The sequence below is a fragment of the Lissotriton vulgaris genome, chromosome 8 (genome assembly GCF_964263255.1).
Source record: "Lissotriton vulgaris chromosome 8, aLisVul1.2, whole genome shotgun sequence".
Taxonomy (NCBI): domain Eukaryota; kingdom Metazoa; phylum Chordata; class Amphibia; order Caudata; family Salamandridae; genus Lissotriton; species Lissotriton vulgaris.
This window is the reverse complement of record NC_141696.1, coordinates 1,355,659,346-1,355,681,917: the sequence shown is the minus strand read 5'-3', so window position 1 is coordinate 1,355,681,917 and position 22,572 is coordinate 1,355,659,346. Positions and strand designations below refer to the sequence as shown.

The 22,572-nt window shown below is 44.9% G+C and overlaps 1 protein-coding gene across 1 annotated transcript in view; it reads left to right on the top strand.

The window, feature by feature from the left end:
- The first annotated feature begins 216 nt into the window (after window positions 1-216).
- The window catches only part of PIWIL4 (piwi like RNA-mediated gene silencing 4), a 376,427-nt gene continuing 354,071 nt past the window's right edge, over window positions 217-22,572 (top strand). The window contains exons 1-3 of the mRNA XM_086933498.1: window positions 217-284; window positions 869-972; window positions 12,192-12,381. Coding sequence (XP_086789624.1) covers window positions 874-972; window positions 12,192-12,381 — 289 coding nt within the window. The 5' untranslated portion in view covers window positions 217-284; window positions 869-873. The remainder of the gene's footprint in view (window positions 285-868; window positions 973-12,191; window positions 12,382-22,572) is intronic.

The window sequence follows — 22,572 nt, the reverse complement described above, 5'->3', positions numbered from 1 at the left end:
TTAACAGCTTGGGCGTTGACAGCTGCTTCCTAGTGCAGTTGGTTTGCGGCTGCACGTGCTAGATTCCCGCGCTTGGTAGGCGGTGCTTGCGTGGGCGTGGTCAGAGCAGTGCGTCACTTTGAGCCCAGCAGGTTTACGCGGTAGGCGGGGTTTCCGCGGGGGCGGGCGTGTTGAAACTGACACGTGGGTCGCTGGGCGTGGCAGCAGGTGGACCTGCGGTGCGTTATAGCTGATTCAGCATCTTCCTCCTAAACAAACATCAGAGGCTGGTCCTAGGATTGGAGGTAAGAAAACATTCAGTGCCCTTTGAAGCAGAGCATCCATGTCTGTGAATTGCTTATTGTACCCTGTTTGCACACACTGCACTTCATTTGCACATACTAGATTCTTCACAGCGCACACGAGAATGTATAATCCCATTATGTTTGCAGTTCCTGGTCAAGTTGGCTGCAGTTACCCGCTTAAATATTGAGCGGCAGTACGCATACCGTTAGTTACATTTATTCGTATTTATTTATTTTATGTATGTATCCCAAAAATCATTTATGCAATATACCATTAAAGTTTTCCCCTTTGATTTTGGCATCAACGAATGAAAAACACCGCGTTAGTTAGTCTTTTCATGAAGGGTTGGGTAAATAACGCCCTTTTTGGCAGAAGTTCGGTATAGGCCTGGTAGGACTGACATATCCTCTGAACATTCAAGGCTGACGGAACGACCACGCCCTAATTGAATAACAGGTCTCATAATGTCTGTGCCCAGGGACAATTTTACTGACAGTGGCTATACAAATTACCAATTTTCAAAACTAATATAGATCTAAACACCAGTGACCATTTTTAAATCCATGTTCTTCCTACTTTCCAGACAAAATGACAGGGCGAGCCCGGGTTCGAGCCAGGGGTCAGAGCCTGTCCCATGAGGTTGGAGCTGTCGGGATAGCGGGGTCTCCTTCGAAGTCACCGAGAGGGGTTCGTATTACACCTTGGAAATGTCTCCTTTTTTAAAGTTTGTAAAATGTCTATATATGATGATGCCAATTTCTCAAAAAGAAAAGGCTATTCTACCAAACCAACCACAAGGAGTTGTGATGAACCTTTAACTGCTGTGACACTGAGACTCTAACACTTATTGAGATAGAAAAGGAAAACTGTCCAACACGCTTTTTGTCTTTAAGTTCACATTATTATTCACGTGCGATGGATCTCCCATAAAGGAAAGCCACTTCCGGCTTAGAGGGCACATTCTAAAATGTATTTTTTAACTTGTGTCCAGTAGGTTCAAGATTCTGTTTTCATTGTTTTTTTTATTCAATTATTAAATATATGAACAATTTAGTTAATCCATTTATATAATAAAACGTGATTGACGTGCAGTTTTCATTCTGTAATAAACTGTATAACGATAAAACAAAAGTCCATTTACAAATGATGTTACTTGTAATGAGATGATGTGTTACAATATCCATTCTTTAGCTGCCCAGGACTAATCCTGGAAAATAAATGAGATGTAAGTTATAAACAGCAGCTTCACTTCTCACTTTTGCCCTCGTTATAAGTGGCACAGATTTCTGTCTGTTAAATTCCGCCCAAAAGTTGCCAGTGCCGTGGGTATATTGGTAACTCCGGGGGTAGATTTAACAGTGATTACAAGTGGAACGCTTTGGTTGCGTCCAGAAATTAGGAATTACTGATGACGTTGATAAATCCGTTTCTGATTTCCCCTGTAATTCCTCTTTTGACCTAGACTTTCACTCAGATGCATTCGTGGCAGAAGGCAGACAAAATCTTCTTGTAAAATAAACAGGCCCTTTATGTTTCCTCGAATTCAAAATTCTCGTCGGGCGTGGAAACACGGCTCCTGCTGCAGAGCTGCTGCTTTTGTTACTAGGGGCTGCTATTGCATCACTGCTGCAAAACCGACCCCCTGTAACAAACAAGCATTTACAATGCAATAGGTCTCGCATTAGGAAAGTTTGAGCTATTGGTATTGTGAATGGCAATGTTTTTATTTATGTCTTGGTTTTGAAAATAGCGAAATTAATAGCTTTGGCATTTACAATGGCAATATATTTAACTTTTGCAAATGTGACACCTATAGCATTTGTAATGCAATATGTGTTGTATTTACGTGACTTGGATGTATTGATATTACAAATAACAATGGCTTTTATTTTTTTTAATAATTAATACTTAAATAAAAGTTATTGTAATTTGTAATGGCAATAGCTTAAACTTTTGTAAACAACTTTTGTGATTATGTTCAGTGTATTTTATTGTGACGAAAATACAAGAACAGAAGTGAAATATTAACATCTTTTTTGTGACATTTGTAATAAAGCTTGAAACATTGAAGAACTTATTTTAACCATTTGATAGATAGAGTGAGGGCGATAGATAGAGTGAGGGCGATAGATAGAGTGAGGGCGATACATAGATAGAGTGCGGGCGATACATAGAGTGCGGGCGATACATAGAGTGCGGGCGATACATAGAGTGCGGGCGATACATAGAGTGCGGGCGATACATAGATAGAGTGCGGGCGATACATAGATAGAGTGAGGGCGATACATAGATAGAGTGCGGGTGATACATAGATAGAGTGAGGGCGATAGATAGAGTGAGGGCGATAGATAGAGTGAGGGCTATAGATAGAGTGAGGGCTATAGATAGAGTGAGGGCGATAGATGGATAGGATGAGTAAATGGATGGATGGGATGATGGATAGATGGAGTGGCCAGAGAGCAGACAGAGTGGATGTATATTGCTTATTGGCTATGCGGATGGTTTTTGTAGTTTGAACAAAGGGTACCAGATGTGGTGGGTTTGTTGGTGCAGCTTATTGACATCTAGATGGATACTGTAGAAAGAGCAGACAAACTGTCTGCAAGGATACTACATACTGGATGAACAGACGGATAGCTGGATGGATGGAAAGACGGACGGACGAATACATGGATCGATGAATGGACGGACGGTAAGACGGACGGATGGATGGATGGAAGGATGTACTGATGGCTGGATGGATGGACGGACGGATGTAGTTACAGGCTACAGCATATACCATTTGACCCTCACTCTATATATTACTGCCAGGTGCTTGCTCCGACCACCCAACATGTGTTGAGGATACCCACCCACCCTTGCCCCATCAGAAGCGTGGCCAATGGGTCCCAGAGTGCAAAGTGCTGGTAGTTAAGATTAAGCCATGACCAGGAGTAAGAGTTACACACAACCTGGACCATTTGCCAATTATGACTCGACGCTCAATCTGTTGAACTATTTAGCAAGTTTATCGTCTGTATAGAAACTCATATACTTTTTGATCTGATTGGCTGACAAAAGCTCAGTGACTCATCCTAAAGCTATCCCTGGAATTCTAGTGGCACCGGCTTTCTTTCTCAGGGGTGTATATCTTGATAATAATGGCATGAAATATCTCAACTGAATTCCCGCAGCTGGTTCACGCCCTGATATTTGGGGGCTTCTCATTAATGTTCCTTTACAACCTTTGGTACTTGAAATCGGACACTGGATATCCTATCTCCGGCCCACGTGCTCAACATCTGTGCAAACCCCGCCTCTGTTCATTCACTGACAAATTAGTGGGTTTACAATGTACTTGATTTTTTTTCTCAGTTTGAAAAAATACATTTCTGTCTTTGGTACTGCGGGGTCACATTTTAGATTATTCCATAGAGTGTATAGAACATATTCTGCTGTTCTTTCCTGTTTCCTGCCAGGTCCTTCCAATACCCGATGGGTGACATGTTAATTTTGTCTTCCCACGTGCCCTTCTTAATAATGCTCAACGTATTTATTTAAGGGGGATAAAGTGAGAGTCATTTAAGAGTTGGGACCTTACCAATGCCGTGCGAGTAGGGAACTGCCCTTAACCGGCCATGGCTTTTTATTCACATCATTTGACCAGTCTCGATAACTACATAATCTCTAGTGCTCGTTAATTAAAGACTTTAAACCTCTAAGCGCGTGCTTCTTTCTCTAAACGCTTCCTCGAGTAGTGCTAATACCCTGTCTTTTTCTGTGTCACCCTGTAATCATTCTTTCGGGAATGTGTCACTAACAGCTCACGAGCCCGAGGTATTGTAAGCTTCCGTCCTATTAAGCGCTGGTTTCACGGATGAGGACAAAAGTACGTGCCATAAAACATCAGCGCCCTATAAGAGCCGACCCTACCCCCTCTGAGGGCACAGGGGACCGCGGCGTCTATTGGCAGGACCCTCTCAGCGTTCCGACAATGCCCTCTTCCGGCCGTGCCCTCCCCGCCGGTAACAACTGGAGAATACCCAGGACTCAGAGTGCTGCAAGGAACTCACACCAGATGCATTAAACATGTACTGCACTTTACTCAAAGATCAAGTTCATAAGCCTACGACGAGCACAGGGCCTTGCGAGCTCAAATACCGACCTCCTCCCCGTCCACACCGCCGCCACTCTTCCTAAAACAGCTGCCACACTTTCACAAAAGTCGCCAACGCATACTACATCCTGGCAGCTGTGCACCCCTCTTCCTTGTGTCAGTTAAACAAGACGTTTGAATTGCGTAAGATCCACCAAGACAAGCTGCCTGGCGCTGCCATGTGGGGATCAGGGTGAAACTGGGCGTGTGTTTCAAATAGCGTCTTTCCGATGAGCACAGAATGTAGCGCTGTCCGCGGCCTCGTCACCGGTGGGTGGTGGTCGGCAGAGTGCACGGCCCGAGCGCATCCATGAGCGCCGGCATGAATTTCCTCATCTTCTAATGGATATTAATACTGCATTTGCTGCATCACAGCGCTGTGCAAATGCAAGAGCCGTTTAATACAACGTAACCCCCCCCCCTCTTCAGGCACGCAGGGGAGGCGAGGACACGGCCTGCATGCCGCAGAGCCAGCCGCCTGCGCGGCTTCCACATGCCAGTAATTCCTAGGCCTATTTTCAAATTAGATTTATGTTGTCTCCTTATGCGGCCCGATCGGAATGATTTGTGAAAAAGAAGCGGTGGGTAGCTATAAAAGCAGCGTCTGCTTTATTACGCTTTATTTACTCGACATAAAGCCGTTTTTAAATAATAAGGGCTGCGTGCATCTGCCCCGTTACTAGTCAGAGTAATATAAAATGCATCTTATTTCAGAGGACAGTCTGGGCCTGCCTAGCGGAGCCCTTCGCCTGGTAGAGAAACGCGGCTCTTTCGCTGCTACCTGCTTTGTTGACACGGGTGCTCCCTACATTTACAGAAAAAAATGCCCCACAGCTAAAAAATGTAAACACTGCTCTGCAGAAGCAACACGATACGGACTTGTATTATGTGTTAGAGGAAACGCTGTGCCCGCCTCCCTGCTCGGGGCCGCGCTGCCATTGGCGGACCCCTGAGGCAGGAAGCCAGGCAATGGGAGAGAAGACGTAGGCCGGGCCAGAAAAAAGAAGGAAGTCCCGCCTGCTGCTGGGCTATGATTGGCTGCCCGCCGGGATGGAGCAAAGAAGCCGAGTCCTCCCGCGGCCCGGGGCTCCCGTGAGCTACGAAGAGCCCCGGGGCCGCCCCAGAGAAGAGATATCCTGCGTAGCCGGTGAGTGGGGTCCGGTGCTGGTGTGTGTGTGTATGTGTGCGATTGCGGCGGCGGCGGGGGGAGGGGGGTCTTTGTATGTGTGCGTGCATGTGTGTAGGTGCGCTGGTGTGTGTGTGGGTGGTCTCTGTGTGTGCGTGTAGGTGCGCTAGTGTGTGTGTAGGTGCGGGGTGGGGGGGGGTGTGCCTGTGTATGCGTGTGGCTGTGTATGCGTGTGGCTGTGATGTGCGCATGCGTGAGTGTGGGTGCGCATGCACGCAGCTGAATCCAGCCGGGGAGAAGCGCGTGGCAGTTTCTTGTCCGTCATTCCCCCGAGTCAGCTAGCTATAGTTCTCCACCTGGACCGCATCCTTCGGATGCGTGTTCCCAGGCTCGACCTAAAAACGGCCGCACCCTGCACCGCCAAACTCCTAATAAGTTCCTATATCGCCACCACAGTGGAAGCCCAACAGAAACGAGTTAATTACAAATTGAGGCTTTCAAGTACACAAAGCATGGTTTTAAGAGGTTCCTTTACATGGTCAAAATTCACCATTCACTATTGAAGTATGTTTCAGCTACTAAAATATGAATTATAAAAAAGTAATTGTTTCATAACAGAAGTCATTTAAATGTATCTTTTAGACACTACTAAGTTTCTCTAGACAAAAAAAGCTACAGTTACACATCGAAAACATTATTTTTCCAATTTTCTAATTTTGTAATTTTGTATGAATTAAGTATTGAGCTTCAGCGGATAAAACCTTTCTTTGGACTAGATAACTGACACACATTTTTTAACTACTTATACTTTTGTGGATCATAAAACATAATTCACAATACAGCAAATTTGCACAAATATTGCACTGCGCTATTTTCTTTTTGTGACAATAACAATTATCTCTAACAAACCAATGTGTTCTTTAGCAATGTCATTCAATATTTATTTTCAGAACAGAAAACTCGAAATCAACTTTATGTTTTTTATTTGCAACTTTTTTGTCAATGGACGGGCAGTCACACACAATTCTGCATCAGTTATTATACATGTACGCATTGGTTAGGACTATGATGACTTAATACATTGGTTTATTGTTGCAGGTGACATTATGGTCATAATCCCCAAAACAAACTCATATCAGCAGGTTGCATTAACCATCCAGTAGTACAATATCCCAGTCCTGCCTTTTGTTTACCAATTCATGTGCAACACTGCTTTCGACGCTTCAGCTTGGTTCATCAAGTACATATGAAGTAGGTCCCAAATATCCCTGGTTGAGATGCTGAGAGCAACATTGGGGACTAAAGTTTGCACAATTCATTACGCATTATTCAATCTTTAAGCCCACCATATCATATCAACTCTCCACTTTCCCAACAGCATGTCAATTGCTTTCCCTTTCCTATATGATTTCAAAATGTTCTTCACATAGACTAGTAGTGCAGCGAAAGGGGTGAATTCCTGTTCATTGTGGATTATGGCAATCATCGTTCCCACCACTCACGGCCAATAGGAATTCACTGAGGAGCAGTGCCCTGCCAAGTAAACTAAACTGCAGCAGGAGATACAACACCAGCAGCGTAAACTATCACTAATACCAAACTGGCTATGGTGTTGTACACTCTGTGCCAGATTCCGATGCGGTTAGGAATGACTCCGACACTCTGTCGGATCCATTCTAACCACATCGGACCTGCCCATTCAGATTCCTTTTCAACCAAGCCATTCTGATGGGCTCGGTTAGGAAGTAATCCGACTCGGTTTTCCGGATGACTTCCAACAAGCTCGGAGACCCCGTTTGCCACCCGGAAACACTTCAATTCTTCCCCGGTTGACTCTTTCCGGCCGAGGGAGTATGATGGCAGTTTTCCACTGCCTTTGTGTGGCAAGTAAACTGTCTTTGGGGACCCCCAGCAGTGCACAAGGGGTGCTAGGCCACCAAATGGTGGCCTAGGGGCACCAATGATGCCCCCTGTTGATCCCTGTACCTGGGGGCACACTCGATGTCACTGTTTTGAGGTCAGTGTAAACTGTTATCCCCCTCCCTGAATCCCTAGTTATGATTGTAGTCCTAAACCTGGATATAACCAAGACTCTGTACTAACCTTATAGTGGACTGCTCCCTTCCCTTGCACAGCTTCGCTGAGTAGCTGCTGCCCCCGCTGGTGCTGCTGATCCTCTGATCAGGAGTTCAAGGTCCTCCTCCACCCTCAGGCGTCCGCCTGCTCCTCATTCCTGGTGGTTTAGTGGCAGACCGTCACTGCTCTACTGCTTTTCTGTGTCTCTATTTTTTCTTCCTTTTGCCATTTTCTCAGATTCTGCCTTTTTGCCCTTTTTTGTCCCTTTTGCACTTTCTCCGCTCTCTTTCTTTGCTACCCTAGCCCCAGTGACGCCTTGCGGCCATGCCCCCTAGAGTGACGACTCCTGCTCCCACATTTCCTGCCTCCCAGCTGTTCAGTCCTCCTGCACACTATGTAATGGCGGGTGCTGCACTGAAGGTGCAGTCCCTTAACCCCATTGTGGACTGGTCCCTTCCCTTGAACAGCTCCACGAGTAGCTGCTGCCCCCGCTGGTGCTGCTAACCCTCTGGCCAGGAGTTCGATGCCCTCCTCCACCGGAGGTTCCCGCCTGCACCTCATCCCTGGTGGTCTAATGACAGAGCATCACTGCTCTACTGGTGGGCTGCTCCTTCTGTCTCTCTCTTTTTTCTGTCCTTTGCCTTTTTCGCTGCTTTTGCCTTTTTTCTGTCCCTTTTTCCCTCTCTTCTCTCTCTTGTTTTTCTGCCCTTGCCGCTGCATTCCCTGGGACCCCGTCCCCTCCAGCGACTCTTTCCGCGTTTCCCACCTCCCAGTTGTCCAGCCCCCGGCATGCTACTTAATGGCAGCTGTGCTGTGGGCGTGCCGAGCGCTGGCTAGAAGCAAGCCCCTCTGCGCCCTTCCGCACCTGGACCATGGCCAGTGCCATGAACCCTGGTTTTCAGACCTTCCACCAATACAAAGCCAGCTCCCTCCTCACCCTCAACACAGGACGCCACACCTTCTGCCACCTCGTATCACCGAAGGATACCCAAAGACCCTTCTCCTGCCAGAACTGCAGCCATACCTTTGTCCACGCCAACATGCTAGCTCCTCTCGCTGACCAACAGCGCACCTGACCAGGTCAACTACATCCTCTTTAACACACGCTCGCTCCTTCCACAAACACCCCACAGAAACTGGGACCTCCTTGATGCCGCCTCTACCAACATCGCCTTCTTCACTGAAACATGGACCAACTCCTGCTCTTGTCCAAACATCGCCACCGCCATCCCTGACGGCTACAAAATCACCCGCATGACCACGCCAACCAATGAGAAGGAGGCAAAGCCATCATCCACAGGAACACCCTCCACTTGACCCAATGACAAACCATGAAACACGTCTCTTTCCAGATCCAGATGAACCCCAACACCACCCTCCGCGTCACCCTCGTCTACAGGCCACCCGACCCCTGCCCACCCTTCACTGATGATATCATAGACCATGTCGCACCGCAGACTCTCGCATCCACTGGTTACATCCTACTCGTCTACTCGTGATCTAAACTTCCACCTGGACTACTCTAGTGACCAGAACACCGCATCCCTTCTGGAGAAATTCATCAACATCGGACTTGAGCAGCTAGTCACCACTTTGACCCACACAGCTGGACACATGCTTGACCCTGCCTTCTCTGCCAGCAGGAACATCCCCCATTGCCAAACCACCGAATTCCTCTGGACAGACCACCATTGTGTGCACTCCGTCACTCCCACCATTCAGCACTGCCCTTTATGCCCCTCCCATCGTAGCTGGAACATCGCATCGCAAGAATCGCATCGAAGAACATCGCATCGCCTTCCTCAGCACTACTGCACCGCCGACATCAACAGATGCCAACACCTCTGCATCAACAGATGCCAACACCTCTGCACGCAACCTTCACCAATGGATCTCCAACAGCGGCGACACTCTGGCACCCCTCTTGAAGGCCCCAGGCAAGCAACACTCCAAGAAAGCCAGCTGATCCCTCTAAAAATCCAGAAGCACCTGCAGACGACCCGAGAAGAGATAAACAGCAGAACACCGGAAACCCAGGCACCTTCAAAACCACCATCAAGGCACCTTCAAAACTGCAGGCAAAGCACACCACCATCTCCTCAAAACAACAAAGAAGACGGCCCTGCAAGACAGAATCAAAGTCAACGCACACAGCAGCAAAGAACTCTTCCCCATCGTCATGGAGTTCACCAGGCCAAACAGCGAGACCACAGGCATCCCACCCTCCCAAGACCTCTGCAACAAACTTGGCATCTTCTTCCACCACAAGATCAAGCACATTTATGACAGTTTCGACAGTCAAGACCCAGCCACAATGGCACGCAACCTTGCCGCACCCCAACAGACTCTGCTCAACTAGACTCCAATTACTACAGACGATACACTTGAGACCATGAAGAGCATCCCCTCCGGAGCCCCATCATACCCATGCCAGTATCACATCTCCCATACAGCAGCCACCTCCATGGCCCCAGAGCTTTGCTACACCATCAACTGCTCCATTGAAACGGCCACCTTCCCTGACGCCGCCAAGATCAACCCCCTGCTGAAGAAGCCATCCACCGATCCAACAGACCTCAAGAACTTCAGACCAATCTCCCATCTCCCCTTCCCAAACAAGGTCATAGAGATAGCCATCAACGCCCAACTCTCCGAGTTAATCGAAGAGAACCACACCCTGGACATCTCTCAATTCTGCTTCCGAAGTAACCACAATACCAAGACTGCATTCCTCACCGCTACCGACGACATCCGCTCCCTCCTCGACCTGGGCAAAACGCAGTCCTCATCCTACTGAACCTCTCAGTCGCTTTCGGTACCATTTCCCACTGCACCCTAATAATAAGACTTCACAATGCCGGCATCCCTGACAAGGACCTTGACTGGATGTACTCCTTCCTTACCGGTCGAACACAGTGAGTCAGACTACCTTTGTTCCTCTCAGAGCCTACAGAGATCAGCTGTGGAGTGCCCCAGGGCTCCTCCCTTAACCCCGCCCTCTTGAAAGTCTAAATGGACTCCTTCGCAGCCATCGTCAGAAACCATGGACTCAACATCATCTCCTACCCGATGACACCCAACTTATCCTCTCCCTCACCAACGAACCCACAGCCGCCAGAATCAACTTTCACAGCTGGATGAAGGCTGTTGCCACCTTAATGAAAGACAGCTGCCTCAAGCTCAACTCAGACAAGACCAAAGTACTCATGCTGGGACCTTCCCCCCTCAGCCTGGGACAACTACTGGTGGCCCACCGCGCCGGAACCCCTCCCACTCCCACTGACCACGCATGTAACCTCGGCATCATACTGGACTCCTCACTCACAATGAACCGTCAGCAGTAGCGGTCAGTGGTAGGAGAGCTGCCAGGTGGTGACGTGGGGAGAGGGAGGGTGGGGGGTAGTAAACTACGGAATATGGTAAAATACAGGAAAGTAAACATAAAAATAAACAAAACAAATTTCGTTTCACACACTGCATCGCATTTGGCGATGCAGAGCGTGCAACAAAATTTGTTTTATTTATTTTTGTTTACTTACCTGTATTTGGCCGTATTCCGTAGTTTACTTCCCCCCACCCTGCCCCTCACCACATCACCGCCCGGCAGCACTCTTACCACCCACCGCTACTGACCATCAGATCAACACTGTTTTCTCATTCTGCTGCCACACGTTCCGCCTCCTTCGAAAGACATTCAGATGGATCCCCACATAATCCTGGGCCTGGGTTGTTGCTGGTATACATATAACTTGGTGTTGATATACCTTGAACTGCACAGTTGGCAGGTCCAGGGTTCCGGGAACAGGAGGCCCCAGCCTAGGCCCCCCACCTACAGAAAGCCTTCCCCCGCTTTAATCCAACATTGCACAAGGCCTGACTAGAATGCCCTGCAACTGCACCAGAGCTTAGTGGTCCTCCAGAAGACGGGTGAGGCTTCCACCGCCACACTCCCCATCATGATCTTGGCCTGCTGTGCGTGGTGGGTCTTTGCTAACCCTCACTTTGCACTGGTCTCTGTCCAGCTACTGGAGTTGGGTGCCTGTTCCTCCGGCACCTCCATGTAGCATCCTCCAGGTGCAGACACCAGCCAACAACCAATCATGTAGCAGCAACTGCCATCGGGAGCATAATGGACACTTTACCTGGGGGTGGAGGCAAGAAAGTTATAATGCACCAGGTAACACCTGTCAATTTGGCACACATTAAGGCATTTTTAAAAGTTTATTTTGATTAATGTTTTGTTACATGTAATGTATGCAGAAATAATTATACCACACGCAGCCTTGCATTGGCACGCTTCTAAGCCTGCAGGTTTGTGAGTCATTGAGAGATTTAAATGAATATGTTTACAGGATTTCCCATAGGTAGCACACATAATACTTTAGAATGGGAGCTTGATTTAGATAGTTTTCCAGTCGACTGCAATACAGGCAGCCCCCTCTGAGAAAGATAGAACCTCAACACTATTGTGTCCTAAGTCCTAATATACAGAAGGATATGCAGGCGTAGGATGTATTTTCCAATGCTTTTTTGTTTTGCCTTCGTTGATTATTATGTTTCTGTTTTTAGAACAATTATGAATATGATGCCCATGTTAAAAACTCACCTCCTGGAAATGGAAACCCCCACGGCAGTGGGCATGACAATGGAAACATCAATGGAAATGGACGTGGCAATGAATATGCCAACGGCAATGGACGTGGCAATGGATATCCCAATGGTAATGGACGCGCAAGGCCGCAAAAGACATCATTGCGAAGTAAGTTGACGTACAGTTGCATTTTGATAACACAGTAACCAACAAAAAATGCATTTGAAATGTACTAAACAGTGGAAAAGAAGTAGCTACGGAAATTCTCAGTATCTGTAAATGTGTTTTGCTGCAAGAATATTGCTTCATCTCAAAATAATTAACCCCTTCGATGCTCATGACGAGCTAAGCTCGTCATGAGGTATACCTCTCGTGTGCTCATGACGAGCTGAGCTCGTCTAACCACACCCGTTTTTATTATGGCCCAGCACAGGAGATGGATAACAGCAGCAGCGATGGTGTTAAGACTGTATCAACAATGGCATCTAAAAGGAAACTTCTGGATTGACTTCAAAATGCTCAGCATTTAAATGCCCATAGTACGGGCCCGATTCACAAAAAGCCTCCGCAGATGTGACAGAGACTCTGCACTCGAGACGGAGGCTTCACAATGAGAAACTGCAGCGCGTAGATACAGCCACGAGTGAGAAAACTCTTTGTGAATCAGGCCGTAAGTCTTCATGTTTTCGACCACTTAGTTGGGCCTTTGTGTTCTTGGATGTAGCCACATTAGTGCACTTTGACCATTAGCAATCAAATCTGGTTCTTTTCTGTGGTTTGTCCTCTCACATGGAGACTACTACACTCTAATGGTCTTAAGTTAGTTCAATCTCAACAAAACTACCCTAGGACCAAGCCACAGAGGGTCATAAACACAGCCGTACAGCCACAAATATCTCCATTTATGTCCACGAAGGAGGAGTTCTGACAGGTGCAGATTTGTCTGCAATAAATGATTGGGAATGCCCACAAACTAGTAGGTTTGTGGGAATTCTTAAAATCTGATGCAGTCTTGGAAATGACCAGAGATTTACTTTATTTCTAGGATGAACTGGCCACTGCCACATTTGGTGGCGATATAGACATGTGATTTCCCCACGGGGAACAATGTTCTCCATGGAGAGGGAAAAAGTGTGCATTATCCCCCACAAATATAATTCTATGTTCATTAGAATTAAGCCATGGGCAGAAACATATGGTATTTCCAGTAGTACTCAAGTAAACCTGAACCTGGCACAGTTTTCCGGGTCTTCTACTGGGAATGTATGTAAGTTGAAAAAAGTAGTAAATCTGCTTCTGTACCTAGATTTACATTTACAGGTTAAGATTTGCTACTTTAGTACTTTCTTTGTTAATTGATCCCCCAGAGTGTGGAAATGCTTCTTTGAGTATCAATAAAGCTGTAGCTAGTAAAGAACGTGAAAGTATACAAGCATCTTATCCCATCAAATGCCTTTAATATTGAATTGATATGGTCCTTTTGAAGGTTTCATCTCATGGCTCTTGAACCACTCATGACAAATTACTGACAAAATGTACAAAAGGAAGGGATAGGGGTTGGTGTATTGAATTATTGTGCCATTGTTTAAGAGGGAGAGTTATTCAAGCTTCATGGCTCTGCAATGGAGCTTTCATTTTTGTACCTACTAATTTATGTGGTGTGTTAATTTGAAATCAATGGAGGGGGATAGGAAAGTGTGATCCAATCAGTTTCCTATTTCGTTAACACTTTTGATCAATGAGAAAGGATCACTTGTCCTGCATAACATGGGGTATGCATGGATGTTTCGTACTATTCCCAAGTAAAAACCCTCATGCACGTGTTGGAAAATTTCGATCATATAGCGGTATATCTTGGTTCTCCGCTGTCCCTAACACGTGTTCGCATAATCACGGGGTTTGATAGTGTATGCGACCTCCAACCAGGAGGTGTTACCCTTGTTAGAACACTAGTGATCAGAAATCGTGATTGTGAAGTGATAAGGTGAAAATATAAAGGAACTAAAAATTGTTTTCTATGGCAGACAATTAATTTTAATAGTTCTGGTTTTTAGAGGACAATATTAAAATAAGAGTGAGTGAAATTAGAGCGATTATGACTCTTTCACATTTGGTGTGTGGTATAGGTCGACATGTTTCAGCCCTCCCATCGCCACTAGGTCTGTGGGGCTTTCATCAGGACCACGGTGCTCAAGTGAATAGAGACTTACTCACGTCTCTATTGGTTCAAAGAATTCAATAGAACATCACGTTGTGTAGTTCTATGGCAAGATCAAATAGTACCTGTGAAGTTTAAAAAGAAAGAATCTAGACAAGGGGAAGGGTAAAGGGAATAACATTTAAAATATCAGACATCAATTCGCAGCACTTTGGTACTATTAATCGAAAATGAAAATACTTTTAAACTGAACACTCTTACACCCCAGAATGGGTAAACCCTCTCATAGTTGGCGTTTTTAAGATGCGGACTTTGTACATAAAGGTGGTTCTGTCTATTCAGCTATCTAATTTTCTGTGTGGTTCTGCATACATAAAATTTAACAAGTACTTGTGCATCTCGAGTATGCTTCTTCTTGCACTATCATACACAAGTCACATACGCTTTACCGAATCTTTGTAGTTTAACCATATCGGGAACGAAGAATATGTATTACGGGTATATTCTACGGCCCGTGTAAATACAAAGTTGGTAATGAGCAGTGGTGAAACCGTTACGTGGTTGTCTACTTAGTAACGCGTTTATCAGTATGGAAGAGTACCAATGCGTTTAGCAGAACTACGGATAACACTCATACTTTTGGCATTTAAAACATACCTTGTCATTCGGTTTTAATAAACCTCAGCGGGATCCAGCCGGGTCAAGGAGGTTTTCTATAAGAACAGGTAGTGATTTAAGGATTAAAACAATACAACACAATGAGATACGTTACGGTTTTAGGCGTTCTCCCCGCTACCTCGTTCACTCCATTACGCTGCTTGTGCTGACTCTGCCGAATCTGGTCCCGGAACCTGGATGTTCTTCCGAGGACTGATTTTATTTTGTCGGCATTGAGAGTGAGGACAGACTTAAATCCAATAATTAAACAACAGGGGGTGGTTATGGACAGAGTTTCTGAATTAAGCAGAATACTCTCACCCAGTCAAGAATCAGGGCTTAATCCAACACCGTTTTTTAGCTCACTGCACCATCCCAGCTCAGAACCTGGCTATATGCAAATTAGTCTGTCCCTGTCCCAGTGCATCATGGGAACAGGGCAAACCAAACTACCAAGCCAATTCTTTCACTGGGAAGGAAACAATCTTCCGGGGACCGGCTTCTGGCATTTCAGCCGTCTTCGGCCTGGCTTTCTTGAATCCTGATGGTGCAATGAGTAAGGGACTCGCGTCTGAGTATACCCTTCCACGCTTATGGTGGACAAAATAATTAAACAACAGGGTAGTGGTGATGGACAGAGTTTCTGAATTAAGCAGAATACTCTCACCCAGTCAAGAGATCAGGGCTTAATCCAACACCATTTTTTAGCTCACTGCACCATCCCATCTCAGAACCTGGCTATATGCAAATTAGTCAGTCCCTGGCCCAGTGCATCATGGGAACAGGGCAAACCAAACTACCAAGCCAATTCTTTCACTGGGAAGAAAACAAGCTTCCGGGGACCGGCTTCTGGCATTTCAGCCATCTTCGGCCCGGCTTGCTTGAATCCTGATGGTGCAATGAGCAAGGGACTCACGTCTGAGTATACCCTTCCACGCTTATGGTGGACAAAATAATTAAACAACAGGGGGTGGTGATGGACAGAGTTTCTGAATTAAGCAGAATACTCTCACCCAGTCAAGAGAACAGGGCTTAATCCAACACCGTTTTTTTGCAATTTTCACCCCGAGTCTGCTGGGTATACTCAGACGTGAGTCCCAGGCTCTCCACATCACTGGAGTCAAGCTATCCAGGCTGATGAAGGCTGATAGCCAGAAACCGGTCCTTGGATGCTTGATTCCGGTCTGGGAAAGACATGGCTTGTTAGTTCGGACTGGACTGTTTCCATGAGGCACAGGGTCAGAGCTGATTTGCATATAGCCAGTGTCTAACCCAGGGTGGTGTGGAGTGCAAAAAAACGATGGATTTAGGCCGAGATCCTTGTACTGGGGTGAATGTATGACATTGTTCTACATTCTGTCCATCAACTGTGTTTTTTGCAATTTTCAACCGGAGTGTGCTGGGTATACTCAGACGTGAGTCCCAGGCTCTCCACACCACTGTAGTCAAGCTATCCAGGCTGATGAAGGCTGATAGCCAGAAACCGGTCCTTGGATGCTTGATTCCGGTCTGGGAAAGACATGGCTTGGTAGTTCGGACTGGACTGTTCCCATGAGGCACAGGGTCAGAACTGATTTGCATATAGCCAGTGCCTAACCCAGGGTGGTGTGGAGTGCAAAAAAACGATGGATTTAGGCCCAGATCCTTGTACTGGGGTGAATGTATGACATCGTTCTACAGTCTGTCCATCAACTGTGTTTTTTGCAATTTTCACCCCGAGTGTGCTGGGTATACTCAGACGTGAGTCCCAGGCTCTCCACACCACTGGAGTCAAGCTATCCAGGCTGATGAAGGCTGATAGCCAGAAACCGGTCCTTGGAATGCTTGATTCCGGTCTGGGAAAGACATGGCTTGGTAGTTCGGACTGGACTGTTCCCATGAGGCACAGGGTCAGAGCTGATTTGCATATAGCCAGTGTCTAACCCAGGGTGGTGTGGAGTGCAAAAAAACAATGGATTTAGGCCCAGATCCTTGTACTGGGGTGAATGTATGACATTGTTCTACATTCTGTCCATCAACTGTGTTTTTTGCAGACTTAAATCCAAAACATTATTAGTGAACTATACCGGGCAGATCTTATATTAGACTGTGATTGCTTTAAACACAGATTTTTTCAATTTCCGGATAAACCGACTTGGACAACAATAATAATGGTGATGTTAAATTCAGTTATATCACATTGCCCAATATTAAATGTTGTTCGGCCACATAATGATGAAGCGAGGTAAGGCAATGTGTCTAACTTACATTTTGTGTATATAAATGCTCCAATTATGCCAATTATTATTCAACCACGTTGAAGTGGTGAAAACTCAGAAAAGTATCTGTATATCTGTGATATCCATTTCGGCACGGTGGCACTTTGGATTGGGTGGGGAGTGGTTTTTATCACTGATCAGGTTCTTTTTCGTACATCATCTATAGATGTTCCCCCATGGAATATTATCATTTAATCCATTTTGGTCAGGCCCAAGTCTATGAACCCACCTCTGTTCCTTTTCGAAGAGAATCTTCTCTGCATTATGATCTTTATGAGGTAATGTTTCCAGGACTACCCACTTCAGGTCGTTCACTGTGTGTTGTGCCTCCAGATAATGATTCGACATTTTGGTTGTTGTCTTCTTACATTTAACGTTGCTTCTATGTTCGCACAAACGTTGTTTGATCTTCCGGCAAGTCATTCCTATATACCGTTTATCACACGGACAAGTGATCATATAAATGACGTGACTTGTGTTGCAATTTGTGTGATGTAAGAGTTCCCATTTGAAGTTGGGTAGGAGTTGTATCTCTTTTGTAGTCTTTGTTGGAGGGCAAACTGAGCATGATATGCATGGAAAATGACCTTGTACTGGACTTGTATCCCAGGGTGAATTTGTGATTGCCAGTGGCTTTTTAGGTGAAGGCCTAGTATGTCTTTCAGATTGCGGGTTCGTTTATTCGCAAATCTTGGTTTTGGCCACTGTATATTAGCTGAAGTCAGTATTTTTCAGTTTTTGTTCACAATCTTTTTCAGTCTGTTACTTGCTGGGCCAAAAGTCGTTACACAAGTGATGACATCTTGGTTTTGGTCTCGTGTTGTAGTTTCTAGGAGACAGTCTCTCTGCTGATTGCGAGCTCTCTTTTTGCATTTTTCAACAATTCTTTTTGGATAATGCCTTGCTTCGAGTTTTTCGCTAAGGTCATCCGCTTGTTGTTTAAATTCTGCCAGTTTGCTGCAATTCCTTCGAAGCCGCAGGTATTGGCTGTAAGGAAGGTTCTCTCTAAGCGGTCTTGGATGATAGCTTTGAAAAGAGAGTAAACTGTTTTTAGACGTCGGTTTGTAGTATGTTTTGGTATGTAGATTTTGTCCTTCTGCATAGATTGTAATGTCCAGAAAATCTAGCTGTTTGTTATTAGCAGTATAGGTGAATTTTAACCACTCGTCACAGGTGTTGATCCAGGTATGAAAAGTAGTCAGACTTTCAAGATCACCTTTCCATATTAAGATAACGTCATCGATGTAACGACGCCAAAAAAGTATCTGTTCTTGGAAGGGATTGATGGGGTTGTTGATGTAATTTTCTTCAAAGACACTCACATATAGTCCTGCTACGCTCGGCGCAAATGTACTTCCCATGGAAGTTCCATGGCATTGCTGGAACATGGTGTCGTTGTACTTAAAGAAATTCTCAGTAAGGGCCATCCTACAGCATTCTAACACAAAGTGTCTGGGTGTTTTGTGTTCCCAGTTGATGTTATAGATTAGTGTCTCAAGAGTCTCTAATGTCTTTTCTTGGGGCAAACTCGTGTAGAGACTCTCTACGTCGAGTCCCACTAGAAGCATATCTTCATCGGAGTAGTTGAAATCTTTCAGAAGATTTAAAAGATCCCTTGTGTCCTTCAGGTAGGTGGGGGTTCGCTGGACCAATGGTTTAAGGTACTGGTCTGCAAATTGGGACAGGGGTTCTAACACTGAACCAATACCTGACACTATCGGCCTTCCAGGAGGAGGTGTGCAGGGCTTGTGTATTTTGGGGAGGGAGTAAAAAGCTGGTATTCTCGGGTTCGGAGTTTCAAGGAATTCTGCTTCCTTCTTAAAGATCCAATCATTCATCTCTGACTCATTCACCATCAATGAGATTGTTTTTTGTAATCTGGATGTAGGATCAATGCTGATTTCTTTGTAGAATTTTTGGTCTGACAATAGGTCTAGGCATTGTTGATTATAGCCGTCTTTGGTAAGAATGACCACCCCTCCCCCTTTGTCTGCTTGTTGATGATGATACTATCATCATTTTTCAATTCATCCAATGCTGTTCGTTCTGTTCTTGACAAATTCTGAAAAGGTTTTCTGGTGTTGTCTTTGAGACCGTCAATCTCTTTCATGATTGCATTTTCAAATGTCAGTATCTCAATAGGTTCTTGCGTATTGAGAGGACAAAAAGTTGACTTTTTTCTTAATGTCGTGTCTCCATTCTGTGGTTGAAGAGTCTGGTCACTGAAAAAAGGCCTTTAATTTCAATTTTCTACAGAATTCAGCAACCTCACATTTCATTTTGAAAGTGTCTAAGTTAGGAGTGGGGACATAGCCGAGGCCTTATTTAAGACTTCTTCTTGGTCTTTGGTTAGTACTTTCTCAGTCAGGTTCACGACGAGGGTGTTATGTTCGTTCCTGTTTTGCCTTTGGTCACACTCCTGGTTTGTACCTGGCGTGCTTGATCTTGCCAGGTTACGCCTCTTTGTTTTGGGCCTCGACTGTTCTGGCCTCTCCCTAAAAAAGGCTGGGGACCTTGTTGGTAATTACTTCCCATTGGTTGTTGCATCTGATGATTCATCTGTGGTGGACCTTGGAAGTAGGGGTCTACCCAGCCTTGGAAATGAGGATTGATGGGTGGAAATGGAAACATAGGTGGATTTATCTGGTATTGAGGCGTCCGCCAGTAGCCGCGGCCTCGACGGTTCCCTCGTCTATTGCGATTCCTTCCCCTTTGGTTGTTTGTGAAGTCATCTCCACTCCAGTCGGATCCATCTGTAGATGACCCGCTATTTGAACCGTCATTAGAAATGTTATCTTTTGGATCAAAATCTTTATGACTGTAGGGGTGTATCTTCTCTAGAGAAAACTTTTTAAGTTCTTTCCCTAGTTTCTGTAATTTTTGTTGTGTTAGGAATTCTTGAGATTCACTCATTTCTTTATTAATTTCATCCAGTCGTTGTTTGTAAACAGTTATGTGGACCATGTTGTTCAATTTCGTTTCAATGATTTGGATCTTGATGGTCATCTCATCTGTAATTTTGGTAGCTGTTTTGATTATTAGTACTAGATAATCTCTAGTACACTTCCAAGATATTGCTGACCAATCCTTACGAAAAGCTAAATCTTTGAGAAAGATACGTGGCGCATTTGTAACCCAGAGGCCTTTGGGTGCTGCGTTGACTCTAAGGTATTCCGTCATTATTATCCCGTGTACTGCAGTTCTTACTTGTTCTTTTTTTAGTTCTGTGAGTTCGTCCCATTCTTTATTATTCGCCAATGTCTGAGAGAGGTCCCTATCTAGGAGCAGTGGTGGTCGAGCGAGTATTTCATCTATTTCTGCTGTTGAGTAACTCAATCCAAGGTTGTCTGCCATGTTGAGTTTCTTCTTGGATGTGGAAGGCAAACTACCATGCGCAACCAAAATCTCCCACAGCTGCACGCTGCTATAATTCAAAATCAATGGAGGGGGATAGGAAAGTGTGATCCAATCAGTTTCCTATTTCGTTAACACTTTTGATCAATGAGAAAGGATCGCTTGTCCTGCATAACATGGGGTATGCATGGATGTTTCGTACTATTCCCAAGTAAAAACCATCATGCACGTGTTGGAAAATTTCGATCTTATAGCGTTATATCTTGGTTCTCCGCTGTCCCTAACACGTGTTCGCATAATCACGGGGTTTGATAGTGTATGCGACCTCCAACCAGGAGGTGTTACCCTTGTTAGAACAGTAGTGATCAGAAATCGTGATTGTGAAGTGATAAGGTGAAAATATAAAGGAACTAAAAATTGTTCTCTATGGCAGACAATTAATTTTAATAGTTCTGGTTTTTAGAGGACAATATTAAAATAAGAGTGAGTGAAATGAGAGTGATTATGACTCTTTCACATTTGGTGTGTGGTATAGGTCGACATGTTTCAGCCCTCCCATCGCCACTAGGTCTGTGGGGCTTTCATCAGGACCACGGTGCTCAAGTGAATAGAGACTTACTCACGTCTCTATCGGTTCAAAGAATTCAATAGAACATCACGTTGTGTAGTTCTATGGCAAGATCAAATAGTACCTGTGAAGTTTAAAAAGAATCTAGACAAGGGGAAGGGTAAAGGGAATAACATTTAAAATATCAGACATCAATTCGTAGCACTTTGGCACTATTAATCGAAAATGAAAATACTTTTAAACTGAACACTCTTACACCCCAGAATGGGTCAACCCTCTCATAGTTGGCGTTTTTAAGATGCGGACTTTGTACATAAAGGTGGTTCTGTCTATTCAGCTATCTAATTTTCTGTGTGGTTCTGCATACATAAAATTTAACAAGTACTTGTGCATCTCGTGCATGCTTCTTCTTGTACTATCATACACAAGTCATATACGCTTTACCGAATCTTTGTAGTTTAACCATATCGGGAACGAAGAATATGTATTACGGGTATATTCTACGGCCCGTGTAAATACAAAGTTGGTAATGAGCAGTGGTGAAACCGTTACGTGGTTGACTACTTAGTAACGCGTTTATCAGTATGGAAGAGTACCAATGCGTTTAGCAGAACTACGGATAATACTCATACTTTTGGCATTTAAAACATACCTTGTCATTCGGTTTTAATAAACCTCAGCGGGATCCAGCCGGGTCAAGGAGGTTTTCTATAAGAACAGGTAATGATTTAAGGATTAAAACAATACAACACAGCGAGATACGTTACGGTTTTAGGCGTTCTCCCCGCTACCTCGTTCACTCCATTACGCTGCTTGTGCTGACTCTGCCGAATCTGGTCCCGGAACCTGGATGTTCTTCCGGGGACTGATTTTATTTTGTCGGCATTGAGAGTGAGGACAGACTTAAATCCAAAACATTATTAGTGAACTATACCGGGCAGATCTTATATTAGACTGTGATTGTTTTAAACACAGATTTTTTCAATTTCCGGATAAACCGACTTGGACAACAATAATAATGGTGATGTTAAATTCAGTTATATCACATTGCCCAATATTAAATGTTGTTCGGCCACATAATGATGAAGCGAGGTAAGGCAATGTGTCTAACTTACATTTGGTGTATATAAATGCCCCAATTATGCCAATTATTATTCAACCACGTTGAATAATATGCGGAGCATGCTCAGTTTGCCCTCTAACAAAGACTACAAAAGAGATACAACTCCTACCCAACTTCAAATGGAAACTCTTACATCACACAAATTGCAACACAAGTCACGTAATTTATATGATCACTTGTCCGTGTGATAAACGGTATATAGGAATGACTTGCCGGAAGATCAAACAACGTTTGTGCGAAC